This window comes from Entelurus aequoreus, linkage group LG11, assembly GCF_033978785.1.
Source record: "Entelurus aequoreus isolate RoL-2023_Sb linkage group LG11, RoL_Eaeq_v1.1, whole genome shotgun sequence".
In the NCBI taxonomy this organism is placed as follows: Eukaryota; Metazoa; Chordata; class Actinopteri; order Syngnathiformes; family Syngnathidae; genus Entelurus; species Entelurus aequoreus.
This window is the reverse complement of record NC_084741.1, coordinates 29,873,737-29,895,177: the sequence shown is the minus strand read 5'-3', so window position 1 is coordinate 29,895,177 and position 21,441 is coordinate 29,873,737. Positions and strand designations below refer to the sequence as shown.

At 39.0% G+C, this 21,441-nt stretch overlaps 1 protein-coding gene across 1 annotated transcript in view; it reads right to left on the bottom strand.

Annotated features, from left to right (window-relative positions):
- dgat1b (diacylglycerol O-acyltransferase 1b) overlaps positions 1 to 14,449 on the bottom strand; it is an 85,686-nt gene extending 71,237 nt beyond the window's left edge. Inside the window, exons 1-2 of the mRNA XM_062062922.1 lie at positions 14,087 to 14,449; positions 6,753 to 6,840 (exon numbers count right to left, since the gene is read on the bottom strand). Coding sequence (XP_061918906.1) covers positions 6,753 to 6,840; positions 14,087 to 14,334 — 336 coding nt within the window. The 5' untranslated portion in view covers positions 14,335 to 14,449. The remainder of the gene's footprint in view (positions 1 to 6,752; positions 6,841 to 14,086) is intronic.
- Between the last annotated feature and the right edge of the window lie 6,992 nt (positions 14,450 to 21,441).

Sequence of the window (21,441 nt, the reverse complement as noted above, 5' to 3'; positions counted from 1 at the left end):
CCCGTTGACGTTCTAGAAACAAACTGCAGCTCAGCTCACTCGCAGTCCCGGCTTGAGGTGAAGGCTAATTAGCTTTTAGCGTAACGTTAGCTCATTTTGCGGTGTGTGTTGTTGATTGAGACTTTTATTAGTAGATTGCACAGTACAGTACATATTCCGTACAATTGACCACTAAATGGCACCACCCGAATAAGTTTTTCAACTTGTTTTTCAACTTGTTTAAGTCGGGGTCCAGTCGGTGTGTGTGTGTTAGCTCATGGTGCGATGTGTGTGTGTGTGTGTGTTTGTGTGTGTGTAATCATTAGTAATGCAGCAGCGTAGTTTTGAATGGCAGGGTCCCTGCTATCACATGTTGATAAAAATCAACTACAGGCTTCCCAAATGCTGTAATAAATTAAGCATGATGAGTTGACTTGAAACTGTTTGATGTTGCACTTTTTATATGTAGAAGAAAAGTTTTGTCATTTTATTTAATCTGAGCAACAACTTGAGGCAGTTTAATGTTGATTAACATGGGCAAAATTATTATAGTGTTCCCAATGTTAAAAGGATAAAGCCATTGTTTACAAATTTGGTAAATAAATAACCAAAAAATTTATATTTTGTTGTTTTCGTACTGTACCGAAAATGAACCGAACAGGGATCTCTAAACCGAAGTACGCACCGAACCGAAATTTTTGTGTACCGTTACACTCCTAGGTATTTCCCATAGAATTATGAAGACAAAAATGAATTTCCTACATTTTGGAATAAGGCTATAACATTACAAAAGGTTGAAAAAGTGAAGCACTGTGAATACTTTACGGGTGCACTGTAATCGCCTCATGATATTTTTTACATACCGTATTTTTCGGATTATAAATCGCTCCTGAGTACACGTGCACCGGCCGAAAATGCATAATAAAGAAGGAAAAAAACATATATACGTCACACTCGAGTATAAGTCGCATTTTTGGGGGAAATGTATTTGATAAAATCCAACACCAAGAATAGACATTTGAAAGGCAATTTAAAATAAATAAAGAATAGTGAACAACAGGCTGAATAAGTGTACGTTATATGACGCATAAATAACTAACTGAGAACGTGCCTGGTATGTTAACGTAACATATTATGGTAAGAGTCATTCAAATAACTATAACATATAGAACATGGTATACGTTTACCAAACAATCTGTCACTCCTGATTGTTAAATCCGATGAAATATTCTTCCTCGTTGTTGCTCCTGGTATGCGCCGTTTCCTTTCTTTATGCTGCTCGATCGCCGTTTTCTGCTGCATATTTCACTACGTCCAGCTTGTAATCTGCAGTATATGATTTCCTTTTCGGTGCCATTTTTGTTCAGCCCTTCTCAGTTTTTATAAATAACCGCTAATGTTGAAATGAGCCATTTTAATAGCTACGGACATAGTAGCATGTAGCATCCCATGACCCACAATGCACTTATGCCATGACCCGCCCCCGCCGAATTCTTATTGGTTGACTTGTGTGTGTGATGATTGTTGACATTTGCTTCGTCTCTTAAGCGAATGAGATAAATAATATTATTTGATATTTTAGGCAAGGCAAGGCAAGGCAACTTTATTTGTATAGCGCTTTTCATACACAAGGCAGACTCAAAGTGCTTCACAGACAACAAAGTGAAATGAAAGAAAATAAAAGCAAAATTAAAATGCAGACAATAAAAACAAAAACAGTGCAGACGTTAAAAGTTAAAAGATTAAAAGATTTAGCTGAAAGCTAAGGTGAACATAAAAGTCTTCAGTCTAGTTTTAAAAGTAGTGAGAGTTGGGGAGAGTCTGACATCTTCAGGAAGTTTATTCCAGCTATGTGTTGCATAGTGACTGAATGATGATCTCCCTTGATTTGAGTTTACTCTTGGAACCGCTAACAGATTGGTCTCAGAAGATCTTAGTGATCTAGAGGGCGTATATAGTGGGAGCATATCAGTGATATACTTGGGCCCTAGACCATGTAGTGATTTATATGTGAGCAGGAGGATTTTGAAATCTATTCTCTGATGTACAGGGAGCCAATGTAAGGATTTAAGAATTGGTGTAATGTGCTCACATTTTTTGGTCTTTGTTAGAACTCTAGCAGCAGCGTTCTGAACAAGCTGTAGCTGCCTGACAGTTTTTTTGGGAAGACCTGCAAGGAGACCATTACAATAGTCTAGCCTACTGGTAATAAAGGCATGTACAAGTTTTTCTAAGTCTTGAGCTGACATGAGCCCTCTAAGTCTTTTTACATTTTTGAGGTGATAGTAGGCCGATTTTGTTACTGATTTGATGTGACTGTCGAAATGTAAATCAGAATCTAAAATAACCCCAAGATTTCTGGCTTTATTTGAGGTTTTCAGGGACAGTGATTGAAGGTGTTGGATGACTTTAAACCTTTCTTTTTTAGCACCAAAAACAATTATCTCAGTTTTATCTTCATTTAGTTGTAGGAAATTTTGGCACATCCAGTGTTTGACTTGCTCAATGCACTGGCACAGAAGATTTATGGGGCGATAGTCATTTGGTGATAGCGCTACATAGATTTGGGTGTCATCGGCATAGCAATGATGGTCAATGTTATTATTTTGCATGATTTGTCCTAGTGGGAGCATATAGATGTTAAATAAAGTCGGCCCCAAGATTGAACCTTGGGGGACTCCACACGTTACGTTGGTTGGTTCTGATACAAAGTCACCAATGGAAACAAAATAGTTCCTATCTTGTAGATATGACTTGAACCAGCTTAAAACTGTGCCTGAGATCCCCACCCAGTTTTCCAACCTGTCCAAAAGTATTGAGTGGTCGACAGTGTCAAATGCAGCACTGAGGTCCAAAAGCATTAATACTGAAGTTTTGCCAGAGTCTGTGTTTAGACGGATGTCATTTATAACTTTAAGAAGGGCCGTCTCTGTGCTATGAAGAGGTCGAAATCCTGACTGGAAGTTGTTGTGGCAGCCAGTAGAAGCCAAGAAGTGATTTAGTTGTTGGAGGACAACTTTCTCAATTATTTTACTTATGAATGGTAGATTTGAAATTGGTCTGTAGTTGTTGATAACAGAGGCATCTAGGCTCTGCTTTTTTAGAAGAGGTTTAATGACTGCAGTTTTGAAAGCCTTCGGGAAATTGCCCGATTTAATAGAATTATTAACTATTTGCAAGATGTCTGTTGATAGGCAGTCAAAAACATTCTTAAAGAAGTTGGTAGGTAAAACATCAAGGCAGCAGGTGGATGACTTTAGAGCTGTCACCGTTTCCACTAGAGTTTTAGAGTCTATGGCATTAAAGCTTGCCATCATTGCTGTGTTACTTTTGCCTAAATGGGGTGGTGATCCAACTTTTTTACTTGAGATATTGATGGTGCGTCTGATGCCTTCAATTTTATCAGTATAAAAGAATGCAAAGTCATTGCATTTCTGCGTGGAATGGAGTTCGGCTGGTATTTGTGTTGGGGGTTTAGTCAGTCTGTCAACGATTGTGAATAGGGTTTTGGCCTTATTTGTGTTGCTGTTTATGATATTGGAGAAGAATGTTTCTCTAGCACTTTTTAAGACTAAATTGTAGGCCTGGAGGCTCTCTTTATAGATGTCATGGTGAATATGAAGTTTTGTATTCCGCCAGATTCGTTCAGCCTTCCTGCACTCTCTTCTCTGGGCTGTTACAGCAGCAGATTTTCTCCAGGGTGCCTTTTGCTTGCCAGAAATAGTTTTAACTGTAACAGGTGCAATGATATCTATGATATTCACAATTTTGGAATTAAAGTTGCTTACAAGATCATCAGCATGACATGGGTTTAGAGGTGGTAGTGAGGAGATGGCGTTTTTAAAGAGGACATTAGCATGTTCATTTATGTACCGCTTTTTGACATTCTTTGATTCTGTTTGTGTGTCCGGAATTACAGAAATATTAAAGAAAACACAGAAATGATCAGACAATGAAGGATCAATCACAAGAACATCAGAAACATTGAGACCTTTTGTGATAATCAGGTCCAGGGTGTGTCCCTTATAATGTGTAGCCTCTTTCACATGTTGAGACAGTTCAAATGTGTCTAAAATAGTAAAAAGTTCTTTTGCGCCCTTGTCATTTAAATCGTCAATATGAAAATTAAAATCACCAGTTATAACCAGGCAGTCAAAGTCAGTGGAGATGCTAGACAATAGTTCAGTAAAATCATCAAAAAAATTTGCAGAATATTTAGGTGGCCTGTAGATAATTAACAAGAGAATTTTATGGTAATGTGTTAATAATTTCACACATAAGTCTCTCCGGAGTCTATGTCGCACCCGGCCAAACTATGAAAAAAACTGCGACTTATAATTTGAAAAATACGGTACTTGCCTATGCATTTAATAATTTGTTTAAAGGCCTACTGAAATGAATTTTTTTTATTTAAACGGGGATAGCAGATCTATTCTATGTGTCATACTTGATCATTTCGCGATATTGCCATATTTTTGCTGAAAGGATTTAGTATAGAACAACGACGATAAAGATTGCAACTTTTGGTATCTGATAAAAAAAAGGCTTGCACCTACCGGAAGTAGCGTGACGTAGTCAGTTGAACATATACGCAAAGTTCCCTATTGTTTACAATGATGGCCGCATGAAGTGAGAGAGATTCGGACCGAGAAAGCGACAATTTCCCCATTAATTTGAGCGAGGATGAAAGATTTGTGGATGAGTAAAGTGCAAGTGAAGGACTAGTGGGGAGTTGAAGCTATTCAGATAGGGAAGATGCTGTGAGAGCCGGGGGTGACCTGATATTCAGCTGGGAATGACTACAACAGTAAATAAACACAAGACATATATATACTCTATTAGCCACAACACAACCAGGCTTATATTTAATATGCCACAAATTAATCCTGCATAAAAACACCTGCGTGTTTGTTATGCTAGCTCCTAGCTCCTCTGCTAGCTCCTAGCTCCATAGAACACGCCAATACAATTCAAACACCTGATCAACACACACAATCACTCAGCCCAAAAGACCGTTTACCTAACCCAAGGTTCATAAAGCTTATATATTTTTAAAAAGTTACGTACGTGACGCGCACATACGGTCAAGTTATCGAATGTTTAGCAGCCAAGGCTGCATACTCACGGTACCTGATATTCAGCTGGGAATGACTACAACAGTAAATAAACACAAGACATATATATACTCTATTAGCCACAACACAACCAGGCTTATATTTAATATGCCACAAATTAATCCTGCATAATAACACCTGCGTGTTTGTTATGCTAGCTCCTAGCTCCTCTGCTAGCTCCTAGCTCCATAGAACACGCCAATACAATTCAAACACCCGATCAACACACACAATCACTCAGCCCAAAAGACCGTTCACCTAACCCAAGGTTCATAAAGCTTATATATTTTTAAAAAGTTACGTACGTGACGCGCACTTACGGTACGGTACGTGTTATGCTAGCTCCTAGCTCCTCTGCTAGCTCCTAGCTCCATAGAACACGCCAATACAATTCAAACACATGATCAACACACACAATCACTCAGCCCAAAAGACCGTTCACCTAACCCAAGGTTCATAAAGCTTATATATTTTAAAAAAGTTACGTACATACGCAAAAAAAAGCCAAAGCTGCATACTCACAGTAGCACGTCTGCGTCTTTGTCATCCAAATCAAAGTAATCCTGGTAAGAGTCTGTGTTGTCCCAGTTCTCTACAGGCGTCTGTGTATCCAAATCAAAAGTCCTCCTGGTTAGAGTCTCTGTTATCCGAGTTCTTCCATCTTGACTGCATCTTTCGGGAATGTAAACAAAGAAGCGCCGGCTGTGTACTGTTGTGGCTGACTACGTTCGAAAAATACGTCCATTTCGCACCGACAACTTTCTTCTTTGCTTGCTTGGCTTCCTTCTCCATAATGCAATGAACATGATTGAAACAGATTCACGAACACAGATGTCCAGAATACTGTGGAATTATGAAATGAAAACAGAGCGTTTTCGTATCGGCTTCAATGTGGAAGGCATACCCGTGTTCGTCGGGCTACGTCACGCGCATACGTCATCCTCAGAGGCGTTTCGAACCGGAAGTTTAGCGGCAAATTTAAAATGTCACTTTATAAGTTAACCCGGCCGTATTGGCATGTGTTATAATGTTAAGATTTCATCATTGATATATAAACTATCAGACTGCGTGGTCGGTAGTAGTGGGTTTCAGTAGGCCTTTAACGTACAATTTGATTGAGAACTTGCTTTAAAAACCCTCGGTCAAGTATAATTTTAAGTATTCTTTTTAATATATAATATATTTGTTGCATTATTAGATGATATTAAAGTTTAAAAAATATGCAAATGCATGGAGTTCATGCATTATTTTCTTCCAAAATGGAAACAACAAATACATTTAGTAAGATGGGTAGATGACTTTATTAACGCACATTATTTCCTGGTTTTCGCAGGCCATATTAAATGATGTGGCGGGCGTGACCTGGGCCCCAAGCCTTTCACACTTGTGTATATGATATTTGCAGAAATAGATGAAGATTTGTTAGCCTTAACAAGGTTAGTAAAATCACGTAAGGAGTGCAGTTGATTATATCGACCACCATCTTGTGTAATGAAGTTATTCCTTGTTGGCAATGCTTTATCTATTTATACACAGTATGTTGCATACCTCTACAGCTACAGATTATGAATGATGCTTAAAATGACTTTATATCAAATATCCTTTGAGCCTGGTAATCAGTATAATTGATAGTGTTATTCCTTATAAGTGTTACCTTACCAACATCACTACACACCAGTTGAGAATCCCCCTGTAGTTACTGAAACCACTGGATGAACTCAGCAGAGACTCCTGAGGCTTGTGACAGCTTGAGGGGGTTGATCATAGAAAAAAAAAAAGAGATACAAATATATGAGTTGTCATTTAAGGTGCTGTTTCACTCAATTTATGGTAAAACATTTCCAGTCACGAATGTGCTGAAGCCTATCCAAGTTGACTTTAGTGAGGGCCCTGGCATCCTAAGTACACCCTGGACTAAATGGCAGGACACAAATAGACAGACATGTCTATGAATGTTCTCAGTCATCCAGGTCATTGTAATCTCAGGGCATTCAATCGATCGCAACTGGACATTTTGGGTTTTTTTAGAAGACGTTTTGCCTCTCATCCGAGTAGTTAATGCTCATAGACTTAGATTGGTCAGATCTAGTTGGTGCTGGTGCCAATGCTCCAGTAGGCTTCATAGATAAAGAATTAAACAAGTAACCTAACATGTATGTTTTTAGACAGTGGGAGGAAGCCAGAGTACCATTAGAGAACCCACATATAAGCACTTTGCTGCTTTGTTGAATGTTAATTTACGATAAGTGATGTCAGGGTTTACCCTACATGTAATTGACCGTGGTGGCCAGCTATGGCAAAATAAAAGCCGTAACTCACCTTAAAAATGAGGGTTTTTACAAAAACTAATTAAAGCAACATAATGTATGAATGTATATATACAGTATAGCCAAATATTAGCGCACTATTGACTAGTGATGCACTGAAAATTTGTCCGCCGAAAAAAGACTAATGGAAACAACGCTGCCGAAACCATATGTTGTGATGACGTAAGTAATACACACTGGATTGTCTGGGCTGGAGGCAGCATGACTGCGAGGTGGACGCACGGTTTTATATCCGAAAAATACCCGTGGAAAGCGATCGACAAAATGTGTGATGTGCAAATGTTAAGACGGTAGCAGCTCTTGCTGTTCGTTGTGGGCATCAAGTGACTGAAGTTAAGAGTCTCTAAACACGAGTACACTCAATAATAACAACCGGGAAAGAGATGCTAGACTTGTTGTTAGTCAAATTTGATAAGGAAAATCACTAAAAGGATTGAAGCATTCTCTAGAAACTTGAACAAATCTCAACCATGTACAGTACATTGTACAGAAACAATTGAAAATTAGAGCAAAATAATATAAAAAATATACCGTATTTTTCGGAGTATAAATCGCTCCGGAGTATGAGTCGCACCGGCCGAAAATGCATAATAAAGAAGGGAAAAACATATATAAGTCGCATTGGAGTATAAGTCGCATTTTTGGGGGAAATGTATTTGATAAAACCCAACACCAAGAATAGACATTTGAAAGGCAATTTAAAATAGATAAAGAATAGGGAATAACAGGCTGAATAAGTGTATGTTATATGACGCATAAATAACCAACTGAGAACGTGCCTGGTATGTTAACGTAACATATTATGGTGAGAGTCATTCAAATAACTATAACATATAGAACATGCTATACGTTTACCAAACAATCTGTCACTCCTAATCGCTAAATTTCGATGAAATCTTATACGTCTAGTCTCTTACGTGAATGAGCTAAATAATATTATTTGATATTTTCCGGTAATGTGTTAATAATTTCACACATAAGTCGCTCCTGAGTATAAGTCGCACCCCCGCTGAAAAAAACTGCGACTTATAGTCCGAAGAATACGGTATATAACTGATTTGTTTTTTTCGTAGCCTTTTTAAAGAAAACGTCATCATCGCAGACTATGCAAATTATATGATGATGTCATGTTGACCATGCTACCACCGCCACAGGTATGTTGGCAAGCTGGGGGAAACCATGTATGAGCAATGAAAGTGAACTATATTAAAGACTATGTTTACAATCCAGGCCAAAGTGGCACATCAGATTTTTTTGAGATCTGATTTTTTCCAGCTGACTGTTTACAATGCAAGTAAAATATGATTTTTATGAGATTCCAGTGTAAACGCGCAAAGGCCGCAATGTGGCCTCGACGTCACTTGCATGTGCACGTCGATAAAGTGAAAACAAGGAAGTTGACCTGGAGGAAGTCGCTACAACTACAAAATAAAATAAAAGTCGCAACACCTTAAATATTAGTGTTTTACGTGAAAGTAAATAAAAGTAATATAATGTATGAATGGATGTTTATAGTGTAATATATATTCGGGAGGGTTGTAAACTTTTTATGGCTGTTAACTAGAGGAGACACGGACATCAGCGTGGATCTACGGGCGCTTTATTTTTCAATTCGCAAGTAAGCAAATGCGCTACAGCGTCAATTCCAGCCCTTCAACAATCACTATTTCTTCGGAATCAAAATATATATTAATGTATTACATACAGCCTATATTTTGCGCACTATTGACAAGAGATGCACCAAAAACTTGGTCGTCTCGAAAACAATCCCGAAACCGGATGTTGTGATAAAATAACAATTTCTGCTGGTGACCGAGTCTTTTCGGCGCACACGAATGACGTAGCTTGCCCAAAGCTGACGAGAAAATCAGATTCAGGTCACATTGCGTTTAGACTAGAGATGTCGATAAATGCGTTAAAATGTAATATTGGAAATTATCGGTATCGGTTTTTAAAAAATCAGTATCGGTTGGTTTTTTTATTTTGTTTTTTTTATTAAATCCACATAAAAAACACAAGATACACTTACAATTAGTGCACCAACCCACCCCATTTACACTCATTCACACAAAAGGGTTGTTTCTTTCTGTTATTAATATTCTGGTTCCTACATTATATATCAATATATATCAATACAGTCTGCAAGGGATACAGTCCGTAAGCACACATGATTGTGCGTGCTGCTGGTCCACTAATAATACTAACCTTTAACAGTTAATTTTACACATTTTCATTAATTACTAGTTTCTATGTAACTGTTTTTATATTGTTTTACTTTCTTTTTTAGTCAAGAAAATGTTTTTAATTTATTTATCTTATTTTATTTGATTCATTTTTTTAAAAAGTACCTTATCTTCACCATACCTGGTTGTCCAAATCAGGCATAATAATGTGTTAATTCCACGACTGTATATATCGGTTGATATCGGTATCGGTTGATATCGGTATCTGTAATTAAAGAGTTGGACAATATCGGCATATCGGATATCGGCAAAAAGCTATTATCGGACATCCCTAGTTTAGACTGCAGTCCCATTTGAAAAGATCAGATTCCAATCGGATTAGGGAGTACCTCCTAATGTGGCCTGAATCTGATGCCAAAAGTTCAGATTCTAAGCACTTTGGAGCATTTAAACTGCCCAAAAAAATGAAATCTGTGTCACTTGAGGGCAAACAAATCTGATTTGGTGTGCAGTGTAAACAGGGCCAAGATGATGTTATGTACATGCTTATATGGATGAGCGTAGCAAACGTGGGGTGCGCACTTTGAGTACCTGCCCTGTGTGCCCCCCCCCTTTTTTTTTTTGCCAAGTTGGGTAACGTTGAATTAATTTTAACAAGTTGTGGCTCATATTGTAGGTTACAGCACTGTATGTCTGTTAAATGATCACGGACAGTGAGACAGTTGCTCTGACTCTGAATGCAATGCAGTAGTCACAACTTAACAGTGTTTGTTTGTGTGCAAGGCTGGACTGGCCATGGATCGATGAGCGGCCATTGTTATTGTGTTTACTTCTGCCGCGCCAGCACACGATAAGCCACTGCAGTTAAAAAATGTTTGACAATCATAAATGGCTTAGAAAACGTTAATTCATCTATAACTGGGCAATGTATGTGACATTTAACAAAGTATCAGAATACCTCCCCTCATGCTAAGACGAAAGAAGAGCTCATTTCACCTTAGTGATGCATTAGACCAGTGCTTCTCTTATTTTCTGCGATCAAAAGTCTGCTTACAATGGAGCCTATTGGAGTCGCTCTATTCTGCCTATAAGCACTCTAAAAACATCCAAACATATCCATCAAGGTTTTATATACACACTGTAAGCATATATGTAATGTAGTAACAGACACATTCAAAATAACGTAATATTTATGTATTTTGATCATTTTTCACATACAGTGGCGCATTATTTAAAAAACGCATCACAATGTTTTTCTTTTTCCTTCAACAACATCACTGATTTCTACTCACTGCAGACTTCATGAGAGTCAACAAACATAATAAAACACCACTTACTGTACAATATCTGCTGTCACTAGGACGCTGACTGCTAGGATGTTGTTATATACCGTTTAGATAAAGAATGACTCATAACCCTCGCGAAGAAAGGTGTTACTACATTACATACATCCTTACAGCAGGTATATACAACTTTGATGAGGGTTTTTTAGAAAGCTTTAGAAGTGGAATAAAGTAAATCCCATTACCTATTAGCTGACTTTTGCTAGCGTTATTTACAAGTTAGAATGCACTAAAAAAAGAAAATCATATCAGTATCAGATTGATTGGCCAAGTATGTTTGACACACAAGGAATGTGACTTGGTAGACTCTGTGCTCAATGCAAGAAACAAAGAAAAATGCAACAACTACAAGAGAGCACAATACCGTGGCGCCATCTTGTTTTTGTCTTGCATAAGGATTGGGATGGTAGGCAACATTACAAAAAAATGCACTTCCCCTTTTAAAAATGTTCCCTCTCATTTTTTAAATGAAGGCGACACCCCACATGACAAGAATCCAAACAAGCTTGGTACTTGGAAGATAATCACTTTGCTTCCTTAAAGCATGCAAGTTTATGAGTGTAATCCAATGATTACAATTTTTTTTGTAAATCTAGACAAAATTGGTGCAGTTCAGCTAAATTTGTTGGTTTTCTGACATGGACTTGTTTCTTCAGCATTGTCCACACGTTTAAGTCAGGACTTTGGGAAGGCCATTCTAAAACCTTAGTTCTAGCCTGATTTAGCCATTCCTTTACCACTTTTGACATGTTATTGGGGTCATTGTCCTGTTGGAACACCCAACTGCGCCCAAGACCCAACCTACGGGCTGAGGATGTTATAGGTTGTCCTGAAGAATTTGGAGGTAATCCTCCTTTTTCATTGTTCCATTAGAAGCACCTGTTCCATTTTGTTTCATCTGACATCACATGGACAAAGATAAGACCTTCTGGAGGAAAGTTCTGTGGTCAGATGAAACAAAAATTTAGCTGTTTGGCCACAATACCTAGCAACATGTTTGGAGGAGAAAAGGTGAGGAACACCATATCTACCGTCAAGAATGGTGGTGGTAGTATTATGCTCTGGGCCTGTTTTGCTGCCAATGGAACTAGTGCTTTAAAGGCCTACTGAAATGAATTGTTTTTATTTAAACAGGAATAGCAGATCCATTCTATGTGTCATACTTGATCATTTCGCGATATTGCCATATTTTTGCTGAAAGGATTTAGTAGAGAAAATCGACGATAAAGTTCGCAACTTTTGCTCGCTGATAAAAAAAGCCTTGCCTGTACCGGAAGTAGCGTGACGTCACAGGAGCTAGGATTCCTCACAATTCCCCGTTGTTTACAATGGAGCGAGAGATTCGGAGCGACAAAGCGACGATTACCCCATTAATTTGAGCGAGGATGAAAGATTTGTAGATGAGGAACGTTACAGTGAAGGACTCAAGAGGCAGTGATGGACGTATCTTTTTTCGCTCTGACCGTAACTTGGGTACAAGCTGGCTCATTGGATTCCACACTCTCTCCTTTTTCTATTGTGGATCACGGATTTGCATTTTAAACCACCTCGGATACTATATCCTCTTGAAAAAGAGAGTCGAGCACGCGAAATGGACATTTAAAGTGTCTTTTATCTCCACGACAATACATCGGTGACACACTTAGCTACTGAACTAACGTGATAGCATCGTTCTCAAATGAAGATAGAAACAAAAGAAATAAACCCCTGACTGGAAGGATAGACAGAAGATCAACAATACTATTAAACCATGTACATGTAACTACACGGTTAAAAATTCTCAGCCTGGTAAGGCTTAACAATGCTGTTGCTAACGACGCTAAGGCTAATTTAGCAACTTAGCAACCGGACCTCACAGAACTATGATAAAAACATTAGCGCTCCACCTACGCCAGCCTGCTCTCATCTTGCCATCAACAGCCGTGCTCACCTGTGTTCCAGCGATCGACGGCGCGACGAAGGACTTCATCCGTGGGTTTGGCGGCAAGCATCGGCTAGGCGTCTGCTGGTCCTTGTTGTGTTGCTGTAAGTATTGTACTTAGCCGCTAATACACCGATCGATCCCACCTACAACGTTCTTCTTTGCAGCCTCCATTGTTCATTAAACAAATTGCAAAAGATTCACCAACACAGATGTCCAGATTACTGTGGAATTTTGTCGAAGAAACAAGAGGTTTTTGTATCGGGTCGATGGGGTACAACCACTTCCGTGGATTTTGTGACGTCACGCGCATAAATCATATCCAAAGGAGTTTTTCAACCGGAAGTGTGGCGGGAATTTTAAAATTGCACTTTATAAGTTAACCCGGCCGTATTGGCATGTGTTTCAATGTTAAGATTTCATCATTGATGTATAAACTATCAGACTGCGTGGTCGGTAGTAGTGGGTTTCAGTAGGCCTTTAAATGGGACAATGAAAAAGGAGGATTACCTCCAAATTCTTCAGGACAACCCAAAATCATTAGCCCGGAGGTTGGGTCTTGGGCACAGTGGGGTGTTCCAACAGGACATTGACCCCAAACACACGTCAAAAGTGGTAAAGGAATGGCTAAATCAGGCTTAAACTAAGATTTTAGAATGGCTTTCCCAAAGTCCTGACTTACACTTGTGGACAATGCTCAAGAAACAAATCCATGTCAGAAAACCAACTTGTGGATGGCTACCAAAAGCACCTAATTGCAGTGAAACTTGCCAAGGGACATGTAACAAAATATTAACATTTCTGTATGTATACTTTTGACCCAGCGGATTTGGTCACATTTTCAGTAGACCCATAATAAATTCATAAAAGGACCAAACTTCATGAATGTTTTTTGTGACCAACAAGTATGTGATCCAATCACTCTATCACAAAAAAATAAAGAGTTGTAGAAATGATTGGAAACTCAAGACAGCCATGACATTATGTTCTTTGCAATTGTATGTAAACTTTTGACCAGGACTGTATACATTAGCTCAATTAAATTCCAATAATATGCACATTATACGGTAGTGTAAACATGTCCCCCATATGTCAATTCAACATTCTGGACATGCTTTAGTCCCATAGCATATTAAGTGAAGGTTGGTGATAGTAGAAATAGCCAACAAGCAACATAAGAAGTGTATGACAGAAAACAACTTTCGGGTAATTCTCTCACCTAAATCTGTCATTTATGTCGTTGCTGCGTTTCTTTTTGTCGCTCTTTGTTTTAGAGCGGGCCGCTTCCAACAAGGGATCGGCTTCCCGCCGCTCACCGCCTGCCTTACTGTCAGCAGCGGCCACCGAGCTGTAATACGCCGCCGTGTTCTTCCCGTTCATCGGCTGCAGACTCGCTCCGCCTCGCCCCGCCGCGAAAGTAGCCCTTTTCTTGCGAACAAAGGCCCCAGTAGTGTCCATGTCTCCCATGGTGGAAACAAAAAGTTTGAAAACAAAGTTAACTTTAGCTGTGGAGCTGCATACTTGTTGCTGTATTGAGTAAGACGGACTCGTGAGCCGAATGGAAACAGGAAGTAGTCACAAACAAAACCGCCCCAAACCTCAGCTTTCCGCAATGTCATTGAACAGGTAGGAGCGTCATGACGTCACGGGATGTCGACGTACTGGTAGAAGAAATTGTATTATTATGATAAAAATGGCCATTATATTTTCCAGGTTTTTGAGATTCAGAAAACTAACTTTATAGTTATTAACATTTATGGATGTAACTCAGTGCCTGACAATAATATTTTATTTAGTGAGGTGGAAAATAGAATTCTACACTGGCTTGCCAAATTTCCAAATGCTTATATACAAACCCCGTTTCCATATGAGTTGGGAAATTGTGTTAAATGTAAATATAAACGGAGTACAATGATTTGCAAATCATTTTCAACCCATATTCAATTGAATGCACTACAAAGACAAGATTTTTGATGTTCAAACTCATAAACTTTTTTTTTTTTTGCAAATAATTAACTTACAATTTCATGGCTGCAACACGTGCCAAAGTAGTTGGGAAAGGGCATGTTCACCAATGTGTTACATGGCCTTTCCTTTTAGCAACACTCAGTAAACGTTTGGGAACTGAGGAGACACATTTTTTAAGCTTCTCAGGTGTAATTCTTTCCCATTCTTGCTTGATGTACAGCTTAAGTTGTTCAACAGTCCAGGGGTCTCCGTTGTGGTATTTTAGGCTTCATAATGCGCCAAACATTTTCAATGGGAGACAGGTCTGGACTACAGGCAGGCCAGTCTAGTACCCGCACTCTTTTACTATGAAGCCACGTTGATGTAACATGTGGCTTGGCATTGTCTTGCTGAAATAAGCAGGGGCGTCCATGGTAACGTTGCTTGGATGGCAACATATGTTGCTCCAAAACCTGTATGTACCATTCAGCATTAATGGCGCCTTCACAGATGTGTAAGTTACCCATGTCTTGGGCACTAATACACCCCCATACCATCACAGATGCTGGCTTTTCAACTTTGCGCCTATAACAATCTGGATGGTTCTTTTCCTCTTTTTTCCGGAGGACACGACGTCCACAGTTTCCAAAAACAATTTGAAATGTTTACTCGTCATACCACAGAACACTTTTCCACCTTGTATCAGTCCATCTTAGATGAGCTCAGGCCCAGCGAAGCCGACGGCGTTTCTGGGTGTTGTTGATAAACGGTTTCCGCCTTGCATAAGAGAGTTTTAACTTGCACTTACAGATGTAGCGACCAACTGTAGTTACTGACAGTGGGTTTCTGAAGTGTTCCGGAGCCCATGTGGTGATATCCTTTACACACTGATGTCGCTTGTTGATGCAGTACAGCCTGAGGGATTGAAGGTCACAGGCTTAGCTGCTTACGTGCAGTGATTTCTCCAGATTCTCTGAACCCTTTGATCATATTACGGACCGTAGATGGTGCAATCCCTAAATTCCTTGCAAAACTGGTTGAGAAAGGTTTTTCTTAAACTGTTCAACAATTTGCTCATGCATTTGTTGACAAAGTGGTGACCCTCGCCCCATCCTTGTTTGTGAATGACTGAGCATTTCATGGAATCTACTTTTATACCCAATCATGGCACCCACCTGTTCCCAATTTGCTTGTTCACCTGTGGGATGTTCCAAATAAGTGTTTGATGAGAATTCCTCAACTTTATCAGTATTTATTTCCACCTTTCCCAACTTCTTTGTCACGTGTTGCTGGCATCAAATTCTAAAGTTAATGATTATTTGCAAAAAAAAAAAAGTTTATCAGTTTGAACATCAAATATGTTGTCTTTGTAGCATATTCAACTGAATAAGGGTTGAAATGATTTGCAAATCATTGTATTCCGTTTATATTTACATCTAACACAATTTCCCAACTCATATGGAAACGGGGTTTGTACTTGTAGGAGGTGATTTCAACACTGCCCTTGACAATTCACTTGATAAATGACCACCAGGCTCTCAAGATAGTGTCAGCTCAAATCTAAATGTACTAATGCAAATGCTTGATTTAAATGATGCCTGGAGATCTAAAAATCCTGATAGGACATCTTTTACCTGGTCTAATAAGTCAGGCTCAAGAAAATCTAGAATAGACCTGTGGTTAATTTCTAACGTACTGCAAAACAATGTTACTGTTAAAATTCTCTCCACTCCTTTGACTGATCATAGAGCTATACAGATTCACATCTCTCTACATCCGTTTCACAATTGTCCAAATAACTCATACTGGAAACTCAATAGTTTGGTTTTATGTCATGAAGCAGTTAAAATGAGGATTAAAGATCTAATACAACTTTTTTGGAATAAAGCCAAGACCCAAAACATTTATTGTAGTAATTGGTAACTCCTTAAATATGAGGTAGGTAATTAAAAAAAAAAAATATTGCCGTAATCTAGCTAAGAAAAAGCGATCCGAGGAAGATAATGTGATTTCCGTCATTACTTCATTTTCCTCTATATGTCCAGATAATATGTCAGCAGAAGAAAATGAAAGGTTCTTAGAAAGCCAAAATAATTTAGAAAAAATGTATCAATCGAAAGCAGAAGGAGCCTTTGTAAGATCTAGGAAACAATGGTTGGAGGAAGGTGAACAAAATTATGCGTATTTCTTTCGTTTAGAAAAATCGCAGGCTCAACATAACACCATTGATAATCTGAAAATAAACTATATGGTTTGCAATGATGCAAAACAGATTGCATATTATTGTTCTCAATTTTACAAAAAGTTATACAATAGTCAGTACTGTGAAAGTGATGCTGTTTCGTTTATGGATGCCTTAACTGAAACTAAATCAATCAGCACAGCTGACCAAGAATTCTGTGACCGTCCAATCTGTCTCCAGGAAGTAGTGGAATCAATTAATAGCTTCAAAAATAACACATCTCCTGGAGTGGACGGTATTACATTTGAATTCTATAAAATATTTTCAGAGGAGGGCAGCACGGTGAAGGAGGGGTTAGTGCGTCTGCGTCACAATACAAAGGTCCTGGGTTCAATCCTGCGCTCAGGATCTTTCTGTGTGGAGTTTGGGTACTCCGGGTACTCCGGCTTCCTCCCACCTCCAAAGACATGCACCTGGGGATAGGTTGATTGGCAACACTAAATTGGCCCTAGTGTGTGAATGTGAGTGTGAATATTGTCTGTCTATCTGTTTTGGCCCTGTGATGAGGTGGCGACTTGTCCAGGGTGTACTCCGCCTTCCGCCCGAATGCAGCTGAGATAGTCTCCAGCACCCCCCGCGGCCCCAAAAAGAGATAAGTGGTAGAAAATGGATGGATGGATGGATTTTCAGAGCAGCTAGCTCCCTTCTTACTAAAAGTGTTTTGTGAAAGTATTGATACATGTGTCCTTCCTCCAACTTTAACACAAGGCCTCATTACCCTTATACCCAAACCAAATAAAGATTTGCTAGTCATTGATAATTGGCGTCCATTAGCCTTCTAAACAATGACTATAAGATCGTACCTAATATTTTTGCTAAACGTTTAAAAGTGGTTCTGGATGACATAATTGACGAGTAATACAGTCAGGATTTATGAGAGGGAGGCACATATCCAATAATATCAGGCTTGTACTTGACATACTGAATTACCCAGAGGTCATTAATGATGAAGGCTTCCTTGTTTTCTTGGACTTCTACAAAGCTTTTGACTCGATCGAACATGAATTTATCTTCAAGACACTTCTGCAAAACAATCGAGACTTTGTACTGCAATGGTAATAGCTCAATAAAGTTAAAATATGGTACATCTCCAAGGTTCGAATTAAAATGTGGGATACGGCAAGGTTGTCCTATTTCTCCATATCTATTTTTGTTAGCCACCCAATTGTTATCTGTTCATATAAAAACTAGTCATTTAAAGGGGATCTCTATATTAGACAGAGAAATAACTATCAGCCAACTGACTGACGAGTCACGACACAACACTCTTTTTGAAGGACTCTTCTCAAAGTCCTCTTGCCTTGGATGTGGTTTGTGTATTCTCTTTGGCTTCTGGTCTCCATCTAAATGTGAATAAGTGTGAACTAATGGCTGTGAAGAGATGTGAAATGCTGTCTATATTTAAAATTCCAATTAAGGAGAGTATTAATTACGTAGGAGTATTTATTACTGAAAATCAAAGTTCTAGATCGGTCTTGAACTTTACTCCAATTGTAGAAAAAAACAAGAAAATATTTAACCAATGGCTGCAGAGAGATTTATCCTTAAAAGGCAGAACAACACTCTCCAAAGCAGAAGGTTTTTCCAGGCTTACGTATGCGGCTATTTCTTTAGATGTAAAACCCAAAAATATGTAAGACTATTGACAAAATACTTGTTGACTTTATTTGGAAAAACAACATTTATTATATAAAGAAATCTGTTATCATGAACAATTACAATCAGGGTGGTCTAAACTTTCTCGATTTAACTACACTAAACAACACCTTCCAGATTAATTGGATAAGACACTATTCGAAAGATCCTACCTCAATTGGGAACTTAATTTCTCATCATGTATTTTCTAATCTTGGAGGCCTAAAATGTTTGTTCAATCAATCAATCAATCAATCAATTCCTTTATTGTCATTGTCATAATAACACTTAAGTCATACATGTCAACGAGATTTTGTTTGAGCTTTGTCCAGCGGCATAGAAACTGCTGTGAAGTGCAGGTTGACCATAGTTCACAGTTTAGCATTGTCAGGAAGATGGCGAATAGAGGGGGTGTGAGGGTGGGAACAGTCAGATGTCTGATGGGTGTTACGTTGATGTTTCAGCAATGCAGTGTCCAGAGCACAATTATTGAGGTGGTGAAGAGTGAGGTAATGAGATGGTCCGGGGCAGCAAAGGGGCAGGCTGTTCATTTAGCAGTCTCACAGCCTAGGGATACAGACTGTGAGACATTCTGGTGGTCCTGGCGCGAATCGATCTATACCTTCTTCCAGAGGGTAGCAGGTTGAAGAGGCCATGTACTGGGTGGTATCTGTCCTTCAGGATGTTGTGTACTCACTTTAGGCAGCGAGTTGTGTACATGGCACTCATCTCTGGGAGTATCGTCCTTGTAATTTTCCCCGCCGCTTTAACCACTCGCTGGAGGGCCTGTTGGTTCGCTTTAGTGCAGCTAGCAAACCACACTAAAAAGCCGTAAGTGAGGACACTGCTGATGGCACAGTTGTAAAAGTTAACCATTGATTTCTGCGGAATGTTTGCGCATTTTAGTTTCCTCAAAAAAAAAAAGACGTTGTTGGGCCTTTCCGACTGTAGAAGCAGTGTTAATGTCCCAGCATAGATCTTCTGTTATGTTCACCCCTAAGAATTTGAAATGCTTGACCCTTTCTACTAGATTGTTATTAATTAAAAGTGGAGGGTGTTTGCTCTGCCCTTTCCTGCGGAAGTCTACAATTAGTTCTTTGGTTTTGTTAGTGTTAAGAACCAAGTTGTTGTTAGCACACCATGAAGCCAGCTGTTGGACCTCTGCATTGTATGCTGTCTCATCATTGTTGCTGATGAGCCCAAGTACTGTGGTGTCGTCGGCATATACAGTCATGTGTGACGAGGGTGAAGAGCACAGGGCTTAGCACACAGCCCTGTGGAGCACCGGTGTTGATGGTGAGCGTGGCAGAAATGTGCTCGCCTATTTTCACATACTGTGTGCGATTTGTTAAAAAGTCCAAAATCCATTTGCAGAGGAAGGTGTTCAGACCAAGGTTGTGAAGCTTAGATCTGAGTCTGTTTGGCCTTATTGTGTTAAATGCTGAGCTGAAATCGACAAAGAGCAGTCTTGCATAAGTGTCCTTAAACTCAAGATATTCCAAGAGTCTATGGATTACAATAGCGATGGTGTCTTCGGTTGATCGGTTCTTCCGGTACGCGAACTGATATGGGTCAAGGGATGGTGGTATTGCCTTTTTAATCTGTTTCAATATCAGTCTCTCCATGCATTTGGCAGGTATGGAGGTGAGTGCTACAGGTCTGTAGTCATTTAGGCATGAGATGATGGCCTGTTTGGGGAAGGGAATTATTGTAGCGGTTTTAAAACAGGCAGGGACCCAGGATGTAGACAGTGACAGATTAAAAATGGAAACAAATACATACATGTTATTGTGTAACTCCAACATTGGCAGGATTCCTGTGTCTCTTTTAAACTTCCACAAACAAGCCCTATTGGCATGGTCTCTTCTCCATTAATCCATCCATTTTCTACCGCAATGAGCACAATTTCTCACCTAGGAAATACTTCATTTGGAACTATAGAGACACATGTAACAAAAGGAAATCACTTTTCCTCAACAATTGGTTGAAGAATGGTAATATTTTGGCGAGTCAGCTTTTCAATAAGGAAGGTAAACTTTTTAATTACTAATAATTTCTCAACCATTTTAAGGTCCCTGTGACTCCCAGACAATTTGCCATTGTATTTGATGCCATTCCAACAGGTGTTGGTATGTTGTACAGGGGTTATTCATTTCCTCTTTCTGCTGTAACAATTGTGAATGATCAACTTGACACTCCTATGGGGAAACTTTGTTTTGATCAGAAAAATAACTGAAAAATACGCAGCTTATTCCAAAATGATTGTGTGTCTGTCTCCTATGTAAAAGTCAAAGGGATTTATTTTAAAATCATTCATGGTTATTACCCTGTAAAGACTGGGATGGTTAGATACAAGAAGGACATTGATGTTATCTGCACCTTATGTAACTTGCACCCAGAGACTGTTTACCACCTGTTTTGGACTTGTGAAAGCACTCGATCACTGTGGCAGGGGATCTGTCGTTTCATCTTGGACAATATTCATGACCAATTAGTGCTTTCTTTTAAAGCTGTGCTATTTGAATATACACAGGAATTTCACCTCATTATACTATTGGCTAAGTTTTATTTTCATAAATGTAAGTTTCTCAATACCCGACCTGTTTTTTGTGCCTTTAAAAAAAGAATTAGAACTTTACTTTAAAAACGCGTTCTACCTCTAACAACCAAAAAGCTGTGAAAACGATGATGCTGTGCGCCAAATTTGTACTATTTACGGAACTTGTGCGAGCCTATGGCTTTACACATTG